General features: G+C 34.0%; 1 protein-coding gene across 8 annotated transcripts in view; it reads right to left on the minus strand.

Annotated features, from left to right (window-relative positions):
- PTBP3 (polypyrimidine tract binding protein 3) overlaps positions 1–15,704 on the minus strand; it is a 101,366-nt gene that overhangs the window by 42,899 nt on the left and 42,763 nt on the right. For 6 of the 8 annotated variants that reach the window (XM_073806417.1, XM_073806416.1, XM_073806415.1 and 3 more), the window contains 2 exons: positions 10,103–10,272; positions 7,564–7,710 (listed from right to left, as the gene is read on the minus strand). In XM_073806417.1, coding sequence (XP_073662518.1) covers positions 7,564–7,710; positions 10,103–10,272 — 317 coding nt within the window. The remainder of the gene's footprint in view (positions 1–7,563; positions 7,711–10,102; positions 10,273–15,704) is intronic. The other 2 variants (XM_073806418.1, XM_073806419.1) reach the window with 1 other exon arrangement.

Here is a 15,704-nt window from a genome sequence, read left to right on the forward strand (position 1 = left end):
ATCTGTGAGTGGGTGGCTCACTGTTGGCTGTCAGAACCTGGGGAGCACGAGATGGGTAAGAAAGGCATCCAGAGGAGAGTAGCCTAGCCAGGACTGTCAGAACCCAGGGAGAGTTAAGAAGGGGTCCACATGTAGTAAAAATAATCTAAGCAGGGTGAAGAGGAGGTCGGTCCATGGGGACCTGAATGGACTAAGGAAGTAATTCAATGGAGGGGCAGCCTGGCATGAAATGTTAGAATCCAAGCAGGGGCAGGCAGAAAAGTTTTTTAATATCATGCTCCACTAAAAGGAAGCAGGTGCTCTAAAAAATGTCCAGCTCTAAAGCTGGAGCAAGGAAAGCACAAGATGAGTGTGTAACTTTTCTGGTTTTGTGGGGGTTTTGCTGTTGCTGTTTTGTACCAGAATGCGAAGAAGTTTTCAAAGAATGATGGGAACGAGCCAAAAGGACACAGAAGACAGCTGGAAGGGGCTCCCACTGGCCAAATATAGGACAATTTGAGAACCAAAATAATGACTGTAACAAATAAAAACCCATCAAATGAAATGGGAAACATTCAGTCCATAGGCTGATATAAATTGACAGTTGATAAGGAACCGTATATTTACACTGCCTTAAAGTACCTTCCCCCAAACACTCTTCTTTCCCCCTTTGTAAGTCACAACTTTACAGTGGAGAAGCCAGGCAAACACCAGCCAAATCAAGTGATTAAAGAGCACACTATCAATAATGCAACAAATTGAAGTTATGTGCTCCCTGATATGATGCAACGAGAAAAAAAGAGCATTACTTCTGTGACATTCCTGTCAAAGCTACATACACTGAATCTAATCACAAGGAAACATCAGACAAACTCAAATTGAGGGATGGCCTAAAAGATAAGTAGCCCATAATTTTCAAAAGCGTCAAGGTTACGAAGTCAAAAAAACCCTATAACTGTTTCAGATAAAAGGATACTAGAAGATGTGATTTCTAAATGGAACATGTGGTTATGAATAATGCTTATTTTGCTGGAACAAACATTATTGGGACAACTGGAAAAACTTGAACGGGGACTGAGGATTGGAGGGAAGTAATGCATCAAATGTTAATTTCCTGATTTTGACCACTGTATTCTGGTTGTGTAGAAGAATATTCTTCTTTGAAGGAAATGCACACTAAAAGTTTGGCCAGTGAACACAGACCAGATTAACAATTTATTCCCAAATGCCTCAAGGAATCAACAGTTCTTTGTATTATATCTGTAACTCTTTTTAAATTTTGTGACTGTCTCAAAATTTAAAACAATTATTTAAAAAAAAAAACAAAAAAACAAAAAAACAATTATTTAAAAAATAAAGTAGGTGAAAGAGAAAATTGAAGAGAAAAAAAGCACGGTTAATGATTATTGAAATTAAATGCAAGTTTTCATCAGTCTTTTGTTCCGTACTTATAATTTCCTAAGAATGGTGATAATTAGTAAACTGTGTCACAAAATGAAAAAATCCTACCACTTTAATGCAGATTCTTTCATTTCTACATATTGTACTCACTTGCAATTTTAAAGAACATAGTACTTTGTCTCAGTACTTTGTTTTCTATATGAACATTTGTTTTCATGACTTTAATTTTTAATTTACTATTTATTATACCACCTTTCTAATGTGAGATGAGTAGCTTTCCAACATTTTGCTATGAAAAATAACATTAAAATAAGTATCTTTCTGGAAAAGTGGCAGTCTTTTACTTTCTGCATGCTTAAGAGTTGAACAACTTCCACTTTTATATACATTTTTTTTTTACCTTTTAACAGCATTTTAATGTCATATACAGACTTTTATATATCAAGTAAAACACAAACTACCAAATGCTGTTTCCAAATCATCTTTGAGAACAATATATAAATTATATGAATATTTTATATCATTAGCTTTCAAAACTATGTTCTCGTAAAGCCAGGTGTGTGGAATACTGAGCATCCTAATTCTGCTTCAAACATGGCAGTTTATCTATTTTATAGTGGGCTCCCCAGTAAGATTTTATTTGGAAAAAAGGGTTGTACTGCTTTCAAATTTGAAAACCGGCTCACATTTCCACTTTGAGCCTTTAAATAGGCAATGATGATGTTGGGAGGTCATTCAAAAAAGACTCAGAATTAACACACGGATTAGAGTTAGCAGAAAAGAACATTAAAGTAGTTATTATAACTGTATTGCGTGCACACACACACAGAAAAAAGAAAGGTTAAGTAGAGACATGGAAGACCAACAGTGCTGTCCAACAGAATTTCCTGTGATAATGGAAATGTTCAACATCTACAGTATGCAATATGACAGTACTAACCACAAGTGGCCAGTGAGCACTCCAAATGTACCTAGTGCAACTGAGGAACTGAAATTTTTATTTTTGTATTTATTTAAATTTAGCCACATTTAGCTAGCAGCTACCACACTGGACATCACAACTTCATAATATCTAGGAAAAATCATCATAGTGAGGCTCTCAGTGGAATAATGGTGCCTTTTCTTCTTCTATCAGGATGATTAAATCTTATCAAAACGAAGCCTGCATAACTGAAAGTAAACTTAACCTCACTAACTTTTTTTTGCCTGCGCTGCGCGGCTTGTGGGATCTTAGTTCGCCGACCAGGGATTAAACCTAGGCCCTCGGCAGTGAAAGTGCAGAGTCCTAACCACTGGACCGTCAGGGAATTCCCAACCTCACTGACTTTACTTCATTACCCATCAATCATTCTATCAATCCTTTTTATTAAACAATTCTATATACATGCTTATTGCTGCTATATTACTGTTATTGTTGCTACTGTTGTTGTTTCTCTTCCTTCACTCTTTCCTCTTTGGCATAGAAGATACCACAGTGGAGAAACATGAGAAGCCATGGTATATATTGTCCATATCATTCTAGAGTTGTCAATATACTCTGCATTAGTACTTCACAGAGCATTGAGTACAAAAGTCTCTGCATAGCAGGCATGCAAAAAAATTATTTTGACAATAAAAGTCTGAGAAAAAGATTTATTTAATAATTAACTCTACAGTTTCAATTTTTAATTAGGCAAATATATTTAAGTAAAAAAAAATCAAAGTGGAGGCATACTTTCCACTGAGGACAACAGAAAAGTGAGGGGGGGAGAAAAAGAAATGTCTTCTTAACATGAAGAGATATTTCAGATACACAGAAGACATATTTTCTGTGTATCTGATACTAAACATTATGAGGCAGCAGAATTCTTATTATGGGATAGTTTTAAATGTTTCAGCAACAAACCCTCCGGAATGGTTACATTAACTAGTGGTAAAGGAAACAGCAGTAGTATGATGGAAAAATCAACAAATATTTTATTGAGGTGGGGGAGGTATATATACTTCATGTAAAATTTAAACATGCCTGGATAATGTGAAGAAGCCATTTTTAAAATTGAGATGGAAATGAATATACAACAAAATTCACAGATCTTAAGTGTTCCGTTGGATAATTTTTTGGGAAATTTTTTAAGGGAAAATCCTTCCATGGTCATCTCTTTGCAAATTTATAAACTTCCACCCACAAGGTCAAGAAAAACTGTCTATACAAAAATGAATCATATTAATACAACCACTCCTCAAATGCTGTACCTCAAAATAGGATCTAAATTTTTTAGCTATAATTTTAGCTTAAACCAAGGGACAAAGATACTTGATATTCACCTGACCCTCTGCCAAGTATGTCCATAAGCTGGAAAAGAAGTTATGTGCATGTTTTGGGATATCTTGCTATTCAAAGAGAAGAGAATGAAACAGTAATTTATCAGTTTCTGAGGGCTGCCTGAATAAAAAAACATCTGGTACATTTTATATATGCAAACAGGACCTTCAATTTTGACTTCAGCTTTGGTGTAGGACTCTGAATAAAAGAAAAATATTATTTTATCAAACACCAATGCAAAAAATGGACAAAAGTAACAAAATGGAAAGGGTACTGGGAAGAAATCAAGGCTATCTAAGAATAAACTAGGTCATTTGGGCTGGCTTTGGTTGCCAAGCAACTGGGATTTCTCACTGTTTCCCTTTGGAATAATCCAGTCTTTAAGAGTTTTATTGTTTATATCATCTTTAAGAATTTAACATATTTAGGAATAACACTAATGTGAAAACTGCATGACTTACATGAAGGAGAATTAAAAATTCTTCTGAAAGATAGGAAATAAAATATAACTTCCTCCTCAAAAGGATCAGTTAGCAATATAGACATGTTAATTATCTACAAATAAATCTATAAAATCAACCCAATTCTGTGTTTTTTGGGGTTAGGAGTTATCAAAATAATTCTAATACATCCTGAGAAATAAACAAAACATATTATCCATTTAATTTCTAAAAAGAGAGGGTAAAGAATAGGGCCTTGCCCTACAACATATTAAGCCTTAGGGACACTGAATTAGGAATGGAACAGAACAGAATCCAAAAGGTAGTCCATATTAGACATGGACTGCATACCATGTGAGCCACACACACATGAGGGTAGATGGGGGTCACGCAAGCAGAATGTGTAGTCGTGTCTAACAAGTGTATATATGCGGGTTGTAAATACGCATAGTCTGTGTATGGAAAACTAGACCATGACAAAAGACAAGTTTCACAAGAGTGGATATATATATATTTTTTAAGATTTTTTTTGATGTGAATCATTTTTTAAAAAGTCTTCATTGAATTTGTTACAATAGTGCTTCTGTTTTATGTTTTTTGGCACGAGGCATGTGGGATCTTACCTCCCCAACCAGGGATCGAACCCACACCCCTTGCATTAGAAGGCAAAGTCTTAACCACTGGCCTGCCAGGGAAGTCCCATGAATGGATAATATTGATAAATGGGTTATTCAACTACAACAAAAGAGAAACTGGTCACTGGGAGTAAGAGAAAGACCAAAGCCTCACTCTCCACCCACAAAATATTCTTAACAAAACAAAGATTTAAACACTACAAATAAAAACAACCAAAACATGAAAGTATAAGAAAATATAGGTTAAAAAAATGTTTTTAATCTTGCTATACTGGGTTTTTATGAGTATGGTACCCATGTCAGAGACCATAATACAACTTCAGAGATTTGACTATTATACAAAAATATTTTAAAAATTGCATTAGCAGACAAAATTCTAGACAGAAAGTATACAGAATGGTGGCTGCCAGGGTGGAGGTAGGGGAAATGAGGAATAAGTGTATAACAGGTATGGAGTTTCAGTTTGGGAAGATGAAAAAGTTCTGGGGATGGATGGTGGTGATGGGTTGCACAATGAAAATTTACTTAATGCCACTGAACCATACACTTAAAAATGGTTAAAGTGATAAATTTTACGTTATATATATTTTACCACAATTGAAAAAATCGGGGAAAAACTGCATTAACAGAAATCACTATAAACACTTTACAAGTTATTAAATAAAAGAGAGTAAACAATAAGATACAATTTGTTAACTAGCATATTAACACAGATGGACAGGAAAACTGCTTGCTCATATATTATCAGTGGCACCCTAAATCAGCAAATGAGCTTTAGAGAAAGCAATCATGCAACATATACTGAAACATAAAACATGCATAGGCTTAGTCCCAGCAATTTTGTTGTCAGAAACATAAATAAGATAATGCTGCATGTGTGCCAAGATATGTAAGAATGCTGCTGTAGTACTATTTGTAAGAGCATAACATGGCAAACAATCTCAATCTAACAACAAGAAACTGGATAGCACAGGACAGGGAGATCAGCTCGGTGCTTTGTGACCACCTAGAGGGGTGGGATAGGTAGGGTGGGAGGGAGATGCAAGAGGGAGGGGATATGGGGATATGTGTACACATATATCTGATTCACTTTGTTATACAGCAGAAACTAACACAACATTGTAAAGCAATTATACTTCAATAAAGATGTTAAATTAAAAAAAAAAGAAACGGGATAAATGATGGCTGCCCTTTTGAAGAGAGTATTATGCAGTCATTTAAAAATTATGAAGTAAAAAAATAAAATAAAAAGTATGAAGTAATTCTATATTTGTTGTCATGAAACAACATCCCTGACATATTGTAGAGAAAAAATAATTAGTTTTCAGTAGTTTTCAAACTATTAGGATTCCATTGGTATAAAATTATATACATAGACAATAACCTGAATAGAGAAGGGGTACACAGTAAAATGTTAGCAAAATGTTAGTTAATTAGTTATATCTGGGTAACTGGATTGTTTTATTTATTTATTTATTTTTTTAAATTTTTTTTTTAAATTTTATTTATTTATTTATGGCTGTGTTGGCTCTTCGTTTCTGTGCGAGGCTTTCTCCAGTTGCGGCAAGTGGGGGCCACTCTTCATCGCGGTGCGCGGGCCTCTCACTATCGCGGCCTCTCGTTGCGGAGCACAGGCTCCAGACGCGCAGGCTCAGTAATTATGGCTCACGGGGCTAGTTGCTCCACGGTATGTGGGATCTTCCCAGACCAGGGCTCGAACCCGTGTCCCCTGCATTGGCAGGCAGATTCTCAACCACTGCGCCACCAGGGAAGCCCTGTTTTATTTTTTATTTTTCTGGATTGTTTGAATGTTTTACCATGAGCATGTATCCTATTTACAAGGCAATTTTTCATTAAAAAAAATTATACTATTTAAAAATATCTAACATTTCATTTACTCTTAAGTTTAGATAGTTTATTATAGGCCATTAATATCTCTTAATAAGTTAAGGATTGTGTGCAGGAAATGTCACTGTTTCTAAAAATGTGTAAAACTATGAATTCAGCAGCTTGCATTATAATGACTTTCAACACAGAGTCAAAGAGCTGAAGGAGTTCTTTTGCCTAGAGCAAGAGTATCATGGCCAAGTTGCTCTCAACATAATTTAAAAAACCTTTCTTAAAATGTACTTGCTTTGTGGATAAATTTTTCCTACCCTGAAGTTACTTCAAATTACTATTTTAGCTACTTAGAAATCAACCTGGAGAGACACAGAAGTTTGAACATGAATTATATCAAAATAAAAACTGGAAAATTAGGTAAGAAATGTTCATATTCTATATTGCACATTCACCTTGGAGAGTCAAAATTCATTTAATGAACATATCTATACAAATTCTTATTAACATCTTAAGTTCAGTTACTTAACATCACAATAAAAGCATCACTCAACTTCTCAATGCCTTTGTTACATATTCTGTAAAAAGAAGGGATTGACTTCTAAACACACAAATGTTACATGTTCTGTAAAAAGAAAAGGATTGACTTCTACAGTTCCTTTCACATCTGAGATTTTTAAGAGAGACATAACAATGTATGTTTTTTTCCACTCATGAAAACAGTTTCAAGGGAAAACTAAATATCTGCCATTTCTAACGCCATATCTTCAAACTTACTTCCAAATGGCAGTGCTTTCTTATTCTTAAGTCTTTGGGTAAGAATTTACATAAACAATCTTTACCAGTAGAGCATGCTAAGATGAAGAAAAACACATGATTTTTTTTCCTCTGAAAAACAGAAAATTAAATTTAAGTTATTATATCATGTGTTCTTATAACTATTCTTAGAAATACCTTTAATACTTACAGCTTGATTAGGTAGATTGTCAGTCTTAAGTTCTCTGTGATTGGAATACTGAATAAAAACAGGCTGGCTTCGAAGGTGAGGAGTAACAGGAGTGTAATAATTCACCATAGTAACAGCAGCTTCCTCAGAAGCCATTTCTAAGAAAGCCTGCAATAAACACAAGAAAGTAAAGTGAAAGCTCATGTTTTTGAAAGGCAGCTAAGAACTACTTTGTCATTCCAGCTTGCTCTAAACTCAGTATTCTCAAGAGAAATCACATTGTCCCCAAGGGGATGAAAAGACTTGTTTCAAAGTGTATCATTGACAGTAACTGAAAACATAATTGAAAAAAGTTGGGTTCAATAAACGATTTGGGATTGGGAAATGGCCAGTTGATTAAATGATTTTATGTGGTTTTTGGTTTTCTTCTTATTTCTGTTTCTTCTAAAATCTAGAAATAATTAAAAAGGCAAAAATAAACGTGTGCATCACTACTATAAATAGTAGTAGCTTTCAGTTTCTTCCTAAAAAATTCTCAAACAGAGATGAGGCATAATGATTTGCTCTTCTCTACCTTTTTATAAAACAGCCATTTATGAATACAATTAGAGCATTCAGGTGCAAAGACTCAACTGTACAAATCAGGGAAATGGGAGAACTTCTTACATTAAGTCAATATTGCTTTGGGTCATTCAAGTGACCTTTTTTGGATATTGGCAATCACTGTACTAATATTAGCTATTTGAAGACTAACACAAGAAGAACTGAGATGGAAGAAGCTCCTTGGTATTTATGTCTTATTCTGTATAAAGCTTCTCCTAGCTGTCAGGACTCCCATTAACTTATGACAGGAATAGGATACTTACAGACCTTTAAGGTGGCAGGTTTTATCACCCTATCTTAATGGTTAAGAAGATAAAATATAGACATCTACTAAGCGTTCTGAGCCCTCAGAACTACCTATAAGAACATCTCAAATTTAAAATGCAGGAAGAACCCCTGATCCAAATCACTGTCTTTGAGGAATAAAACAGACTTCGAGTCATTTATACTATCTAAAAGGTATAGATGTCCACAACACACTTTAAAGTTGCTATCCAATTGTATCAATAATACACTTTTTCTAATATTTCTAAGAGAAGTGGATAAAAATGATCAAGGTAACAAAAATAGCTATGGCAATATTTCCTAACTATCTGGTTTTTAATCATCTTTTCAACAAAGAATTTGTAAACTGTATTCTAATAATATTCATTATATGGGGAGAGTCTCTTCCTGCAAACTCCTTTCTAAATGTTTCTAAACTCCTGCAATGTCTAACATCAGTCACACAAAGGAAAAGCTGAACAATGTCTTTGGAATACGATTCTTATCACAGGAATTTTTTCCTAAATGTATATACAACCTAAAAATTCATATGTAAAAATAAATTTTTCTACATGGAGTCCAGTAAAAGAATTATTTATGTTTTCCTAAAGCATCCAAAGGGATCAATTTTCATAATGTAGGGTGGAGAGAAAACCGAAAGTCACTACCCACAGAAAGGCTGGTGAAAATAACCCCTACTCTGTCCTCAACACTCCACCTACAAGAACCATAGGAAAGATTATGCTTACAAGTACTACTAGTGACTCACAACAGAATCTCCTGAAGTAATTACTAACAAGATATTTTCTAAACAGGATTTATGATCAAAAGACAAGCAATTAACATAACAGTCAATTAGCACTACAGATAAATATAAACCTAGAACCAACTGCAGAAGCAAAGGAAAGTGTGACATTGCCTGCTGCCTCTCAGAGCTATTTGACATAAAACATAGGATACACTATATGAAACACGATAATGTACATAACACATGGCAGTTAGACATTTCACAGCCATTAGACACGGTCATGTTGGCTCTTTCAAACCGTGCAAACCATGCTATTCTCAATAGTGGCATCTGTGATAAAAAGATCCAAGTGCATGTACTATCTCCAAAAGATGCAAGAAAAATGTGTAAACACAACAAGGGCTGAATACTAAGACATATTATTTAACTTCTCCAGTTCTTAATAACCTCATCTGCATTAAACAGGGATGTTAAATAGTTTACTAAAGATAGAGGAGTCTGAATCAGACATCATTATCCAATCTCTGATGGTAATCAATCCAATCTCTTCTGATAATCACAGGATATTTTCATAAACCATTTTGTAATTAAGAATATAAAATATGTTTGTTAACAAGTCAATGAATAAGAGATAATCCTGTTTCCTACATTAACATTTTTGTTTGCTGCTTCCTGTCATTAAAAAGTTCTATTTTAAAAACTATTTAAATAGAATGAAATTTAGGGGGAAAAAAAAAATTCAAGAAAATAAAATGTTGTTTTTTTTTTTGGCCACACCTTGCAGCTTGTGGGATCTTAGTTCCCCCACCAGGGATTGAACCTGCACCCCTGGCAGTGAAACTACGGAGTCCTAACCACTGGACTGCCAGGTAATTCCCCTAAAAATCATTTTATCAGTAACACTCAGAGATAATAACTGTGGGTCAATCTTTAAAACTTACATACCTGGCTTTTTCCTTTCAACATCAAAAGATTAGTTACTTTGCCAAATGGTAGACCTAATGATATGACCTCTGCTTCGGTGACATCACTTGGAATTTTGCGAAGATGGAGAACACGGGAAGGCGAACAGGGAGGTCTATCTCCTTTAAATTTCTTGTTGTCATTCCCATTAGCTAAAAAATATAAGATTTTTAAAAAAATTACTGAAACTGATTTGGGCTGACGTATTACATTAACCATATCATCACATTTGACATCTGATATTCCAAGAGTTTCAGGTTTTGAAATTCATGAACTACGTACGGGGCTGATGGGAGAAGAGTAGAAGACAGTGGAAAACAAAACCATCCACCTTTCAATGAATGCGTTGATTTTTCACTACAGGTATTATATTTTTTAAAAATTGAACTCTGATTTTTAACGTCAAGGAAAAGTGCTGGGTAAATGAATTACATATTTAGAGGTATCAAAACCTCTAAATAGTTAACTATTTGTTGTGAATAGAGAACAGTATTTATAATATCTTTAATGTATTTTAAAGGTATTTTTCTAATTTGTCCTATTACTAATTAAACAAATAAGAAAAATAACTTTTAGGAAAGACAGTAATAAAAATTTTATATTTATCACACCCTACGAGGATTTGGATTTGAGATGCATGTTTATGAAAATAAGTTTATTTCTTGGGCATCATATAATTTTTACCAATCTATTTTTTAAAGTACTTTTAGAACATAAATTGTGTTTCTTAGGATAATCTTATCCCTTATGATATAACAGGCAGTTCTTAACATAAGCATCATCACCTTTCTGGAAATACAAATTTTTAGCCCCACCTCAGACCTACTGAATCAGAAACATCCCAGTAACTGTGTTTTAACAAGCTCTCCAGATGATTCTGAAGCAACCTAAAGTTTGAGAACCACTGCTGTAAAATTAAGAAATCCATTATGCCAGTTTACAGCCAAATTTTATTTAAAGCCTATCTTTTAACAGTGACAATAACTAGAACTGACAAGCCTGTAACAAGTACTCAAATTTATGTACATAAGATTCAGAAATGTTTTTCTCCCAGAAATAGCACCAAGTAAGACTGAATGCAAATTATCTGAAAGCCCAAAGTTTCATTACAGTGTTTTTTTTAATACTAAAATACTTAGCAGTATTAGGAGGAAAATATAATCTTTCCAAACACCTAAGATTATCATTTTTCTAAACACTAATGAAACTTTACAATCAGGTGTCTGTGATCCTAAATAAACAAATTTCATGAGGACCACGTAAAAATTATATGGCAGTATTTTGTACCCATAGCTGTGGCACAGAACTCAACTTGCTTACAGGTAAATAGGTTGACTTAATACCAAAACCAGCACTTGCTCCCAAATTCTCTATGTTCATAAATGCAGGCAACATCCTACCTGGACCCAAATACCATCAATTCCTAGAGGTCCTTACAGGTCTGTGCCTGTATATAACAAATGCCTAGGACAGAGTGTGGAAAATAATCGGCAAATATTTGTTGGAAATTAATCTGGGAGGCAAGAGGTTCCTTCTCCTTTCTCATCATATTTATTTTTCCCTCCAAAATGACTGATTCCATTTTCATCTCCACGCTCAATGTCACCTCACCTATGATCTTGGCCCCTTCTACTCTCCCTTCCTCTAGTTTCACCCCTCCCCCACTTCCACTCAGATCCAACATCATATCAACCTAAACAGATGTATCATGTCATTATCCTGCTCTAAAAACCCTGACAGGATTCCAGCTACCTAAAATGTCCATTAGTTTCTAGTTTTCACGCTGTTTTCATTTACACTGTTTCACTGGAGTTGACAAAAATATACTAAGTTAAATATTATCAATTTTAACAGATGAAGAGACAGAGGTTCAGAGATTAAATAATTTTTGTACACAGCTAGCAAGTGATAAAAGCATTATTCAAACTTAAGTTTAAAGGTAATTTTCTTAACCACAAAAATCTCAAAGTGTCTTACCATTTGTAGAAAAAAGTAAGCAACCTGACAGTGACAAAAAATTTTCAGAGTATGTGCAGGTTTATGAGGATTATAATGATAATACTGTCACTAGATTAAATGCCAAATATCACCTCGTGGACAGGAGTGAAAGCCAAGCATGAAGTGCCTTTCTGCACCCTCCCTCCCTGTAAGCCTAGATGGCTAGACAACAATACCACCACCTTGTGCGTTCTAACCAGCACAAAGTGTTAAAGACTAGAAAAACATACTAAAGGCCAAAGGCTTTTGTAAGTTTACCCAGAATATTCCAAAATGAATGAATGAACATTAAGAAGGTTGTTTCTTTAACTGAGGTGTTCAGAATCTCCGTAAAACTATGTGTGAGAAAAAATGAATACCTACATAAGCTATTTGAGCTTGCATTGAACTATCAAATAAAGACCTATGGTGACAAATTTTTATCAAGAATTATGCAAATATATCACCATTTTAGGTTGTTAATTGTTCTGCATTATAAAAGTGCCTAGACTATGTTCAGAGCATGGGCTATGAAATCACACATCTTGTTCTGACATAACTGAGCCTGAGATTCTTCTCCGATAAAATGAGTATAATAACAGTATTTGGAAAATGTAGTATGAGTATTTGGAAAATTAAATATGATAACATTTAAATGTTAGGTGTAATGCCTAGTACAAAGTGATCAATAATCTATGTCTTGATTTTCTTAGGAGGGCTTATTTTACCTGGAAAGTATGTTCTTTCTACTTTTTTGGTGCTAAAATAATGATTGTGGACAACAGTGGATTTTTTTCTCTTGATGTTCTTACTTGCAAAATTGACATTGCTTAACATTAATTGGAAATTTTATTATTCTGTGTAATCTAAAAGCCTAAGAACTACTCATCTAGATGACCCAAAAAGGCTATATCTAAAGACTTGATAAATATAACAATCTAAAAATGAAAAATGCATATAAGCAATTATATGGCATTATAATTTAATAAAAGAGGAAACAAGAAAATTGCAATGCACTGAATACATAACTTTGACAAATTATTCCCTGTACAAAAGGATACACCACAGACTTTTCCAAAATTGTATTATGAAAATAAGCATTCAAAATACTTAGCTTGCATAAATCTTGTATTTTTTGAATATAATGAAAAGTCCTGAATGCCTACTATATATTAATTATGTTCCAAAGAGATAAGTGGAAGAGACTTTTTAAAAATTCATATATTCCCATCTCAAAACTGAAGGGATCTACCAAGAAAACTATCCTAGAAATATCGATCTTTTTAAAAATTCAACTTTATTAGGGTATTCTTTAGGTATAGTAAAATCCACCTGCATTTTAAATGCAGAGTATGACAACCTTTGACAAATAACCCATATGGCCACAAAAAACCATTGAACCTGGACTTTTTTTCTTTTTTTTTGAATTATCAATTTTTTTAAATTATCAATTTGATATTTAAAACAAGTACAGGGCTATTTAGGTTTTCTATTTCTTTTGCACCTGTGTTTTTCAAGGAATTGGTCCACTTCATCTAAACTGTCAAACTTATTGGCTTAAAATTGTTCACAATATTCACTTGATATCTATCTTAGCCTGCTCAGGACACCATAACAAAATACGACAGAGTGGCTTAAACAATACAAATTTACTTTTTCACAGTTCTGGAGACTAGAAGTCCAAAATCAAGGGTCAGCATGGTCACTTTCTAGTGAGGATTCTTCCTGGCTTATAGACAGCCACCTTTTCACATGGTCCTCACATGGCAGGGGTGGAGGGAAAAAGCAAGCTCTTTGGCATCTCTTCTTATAAAGACATTAATCCCAGTGAGGGCCCCACTCCAAAGACCCCATCTCCAAATAGCATCACATTGGGGGTTAGGGCTTAAACATATGAATTTTGGGGGTACACAAACATTCAGTCCATAACAATATCTTTTTAATGTCTACAGGATAGTTCTTGATATTAGTAATTTCTGTCTTTTTTTAATAAACCTACCTAGAGGTTTATTAATTTTATTGATCTATTAAAAAAACAGCTATTGGTTTCATTAATCCTCATTTTCTATGTCATTAACTTTTGTTTTTATATTTAATATTTTCTATTTACTTGGGGTTTAATTTGCTCTTCTTATGCTACACTTAGAAGCTTAGATCATTCATTTTAGACTTTTTTCTAATAAAATATTTAAAGCTGTAAATTTCCTTCTAAGAACAGCTCTAGCTGAACCCTACAAACTTTAGTAAGTTGTGTTTTCATATTAATTCACTTCAAAATATCTTCTAATTTCCCTTGTGACTTCTTATGTGATCCATGGATTAAGTGTTACTTTCTTTTTCCAAGCAACTGGAGATTTTTTTCTCACATATTTGAGGATCATTTCTTAAAACTGCTAATACAATTCTAATGCATGATTTTAATGCATTCATATTTACTGAGACTTAAGGACCCAGCATATAGTTTACCTTGCTGACCATTTCATGTGAACTTGAAGAGAATATGTATGCTGATGGTGTGCGACAGACTGTTCCATATGTCAATGAGGTCAAGCTGGTTGATAGTGTTGAAAACTTCTATATTAGGTGATCTACAAACTTCCTCTAAAGGGTCACATAAATATTTTAGACTTTTGTGGGCCATACAGGCTCTGAACCAACTATTCATCTCTGCAGTTGTAACATGAAAACAGCCATAGCTGACATCTTGCAGAAAAACCCAAACGAACTTTTCGGCCAAGCCAATAAATAAGTATGACTGTGTTCAAATAAAGTTTTATATATAGATAGCAAAATTTAATTTCATATAAGTTTCATGTATCAGAAATTTTTCATGTATCAGAAAATATTCTTTGTGTTTTTCACCATTTAAAATGTAAAAATCAGGAATTCCCTGGTGGTCCAGAGGCTAAGACTCCGCGCTCCCAATGTAAGGGGCCTGGGTTTGATCCCTGGTCAGGGAACTGGATCCCACATGCTGCAACTAAGAGTTCGCATACTGCAACTGAAGATCCCGCGTGCTGCAACGAAGATCCTGCATGCCGCGACAAAGACCAGGTAGAGCGAAATACATACATAAATACATAAAATTTTTTTTAAATGTAAAAATCAATCTTAGCTCATGGGCAATATAAAAATGGGCAATGGAGTGGATGTGGCCCACAGGGCAGAGTTTGCTAATGCCTGCTCTGGATTCTTATTGATTTTTATCTACTACACTATCAATTACTGAGAGAGGAGTGTTGAAATCTGCAGCTGTAATTGTGGATTTGTCTATTTCTCTGTTTAGTTCTATTAGTTTTACTTTATGTATTCTGAAGCTCTGTAATTAGGTGAATATATATATTTAGGATACATATATTTATCAAGAAATATAAATAAATGGAATACAAAGTAATAAATGACAAATAAAATGGAATATAAAAAATAATCTAAAGGAAAAACAGAAAAAAATATATGGGACAAATAGGAAATAAATAGGAAGATGAAAGACTTAGCGGGGTGCAGATTCAATCCCTGGCTGGGGAACTAAGACCCTGCATATCGCATGGCCAAAAAAAAAAAAAAAAGACTTAAACCCAACTACATCAATAACCCAACTACATCAAAC

Source organism: Tursiops truncatus, chromosome 6 (assembly GCF_011762595.2).
Source record: "Tursiops truncatus isolate mTurTru1 chromosome 6, mTurTru1.mat.Y, whole genome shotgun sequence".
Classification (NCBI taxonomy): Eukaryota; Metazoa; Chordata; class Mammalia; order Artiodactyla; family Delphinidae; genus Tursiops; species Tursiops truncatus.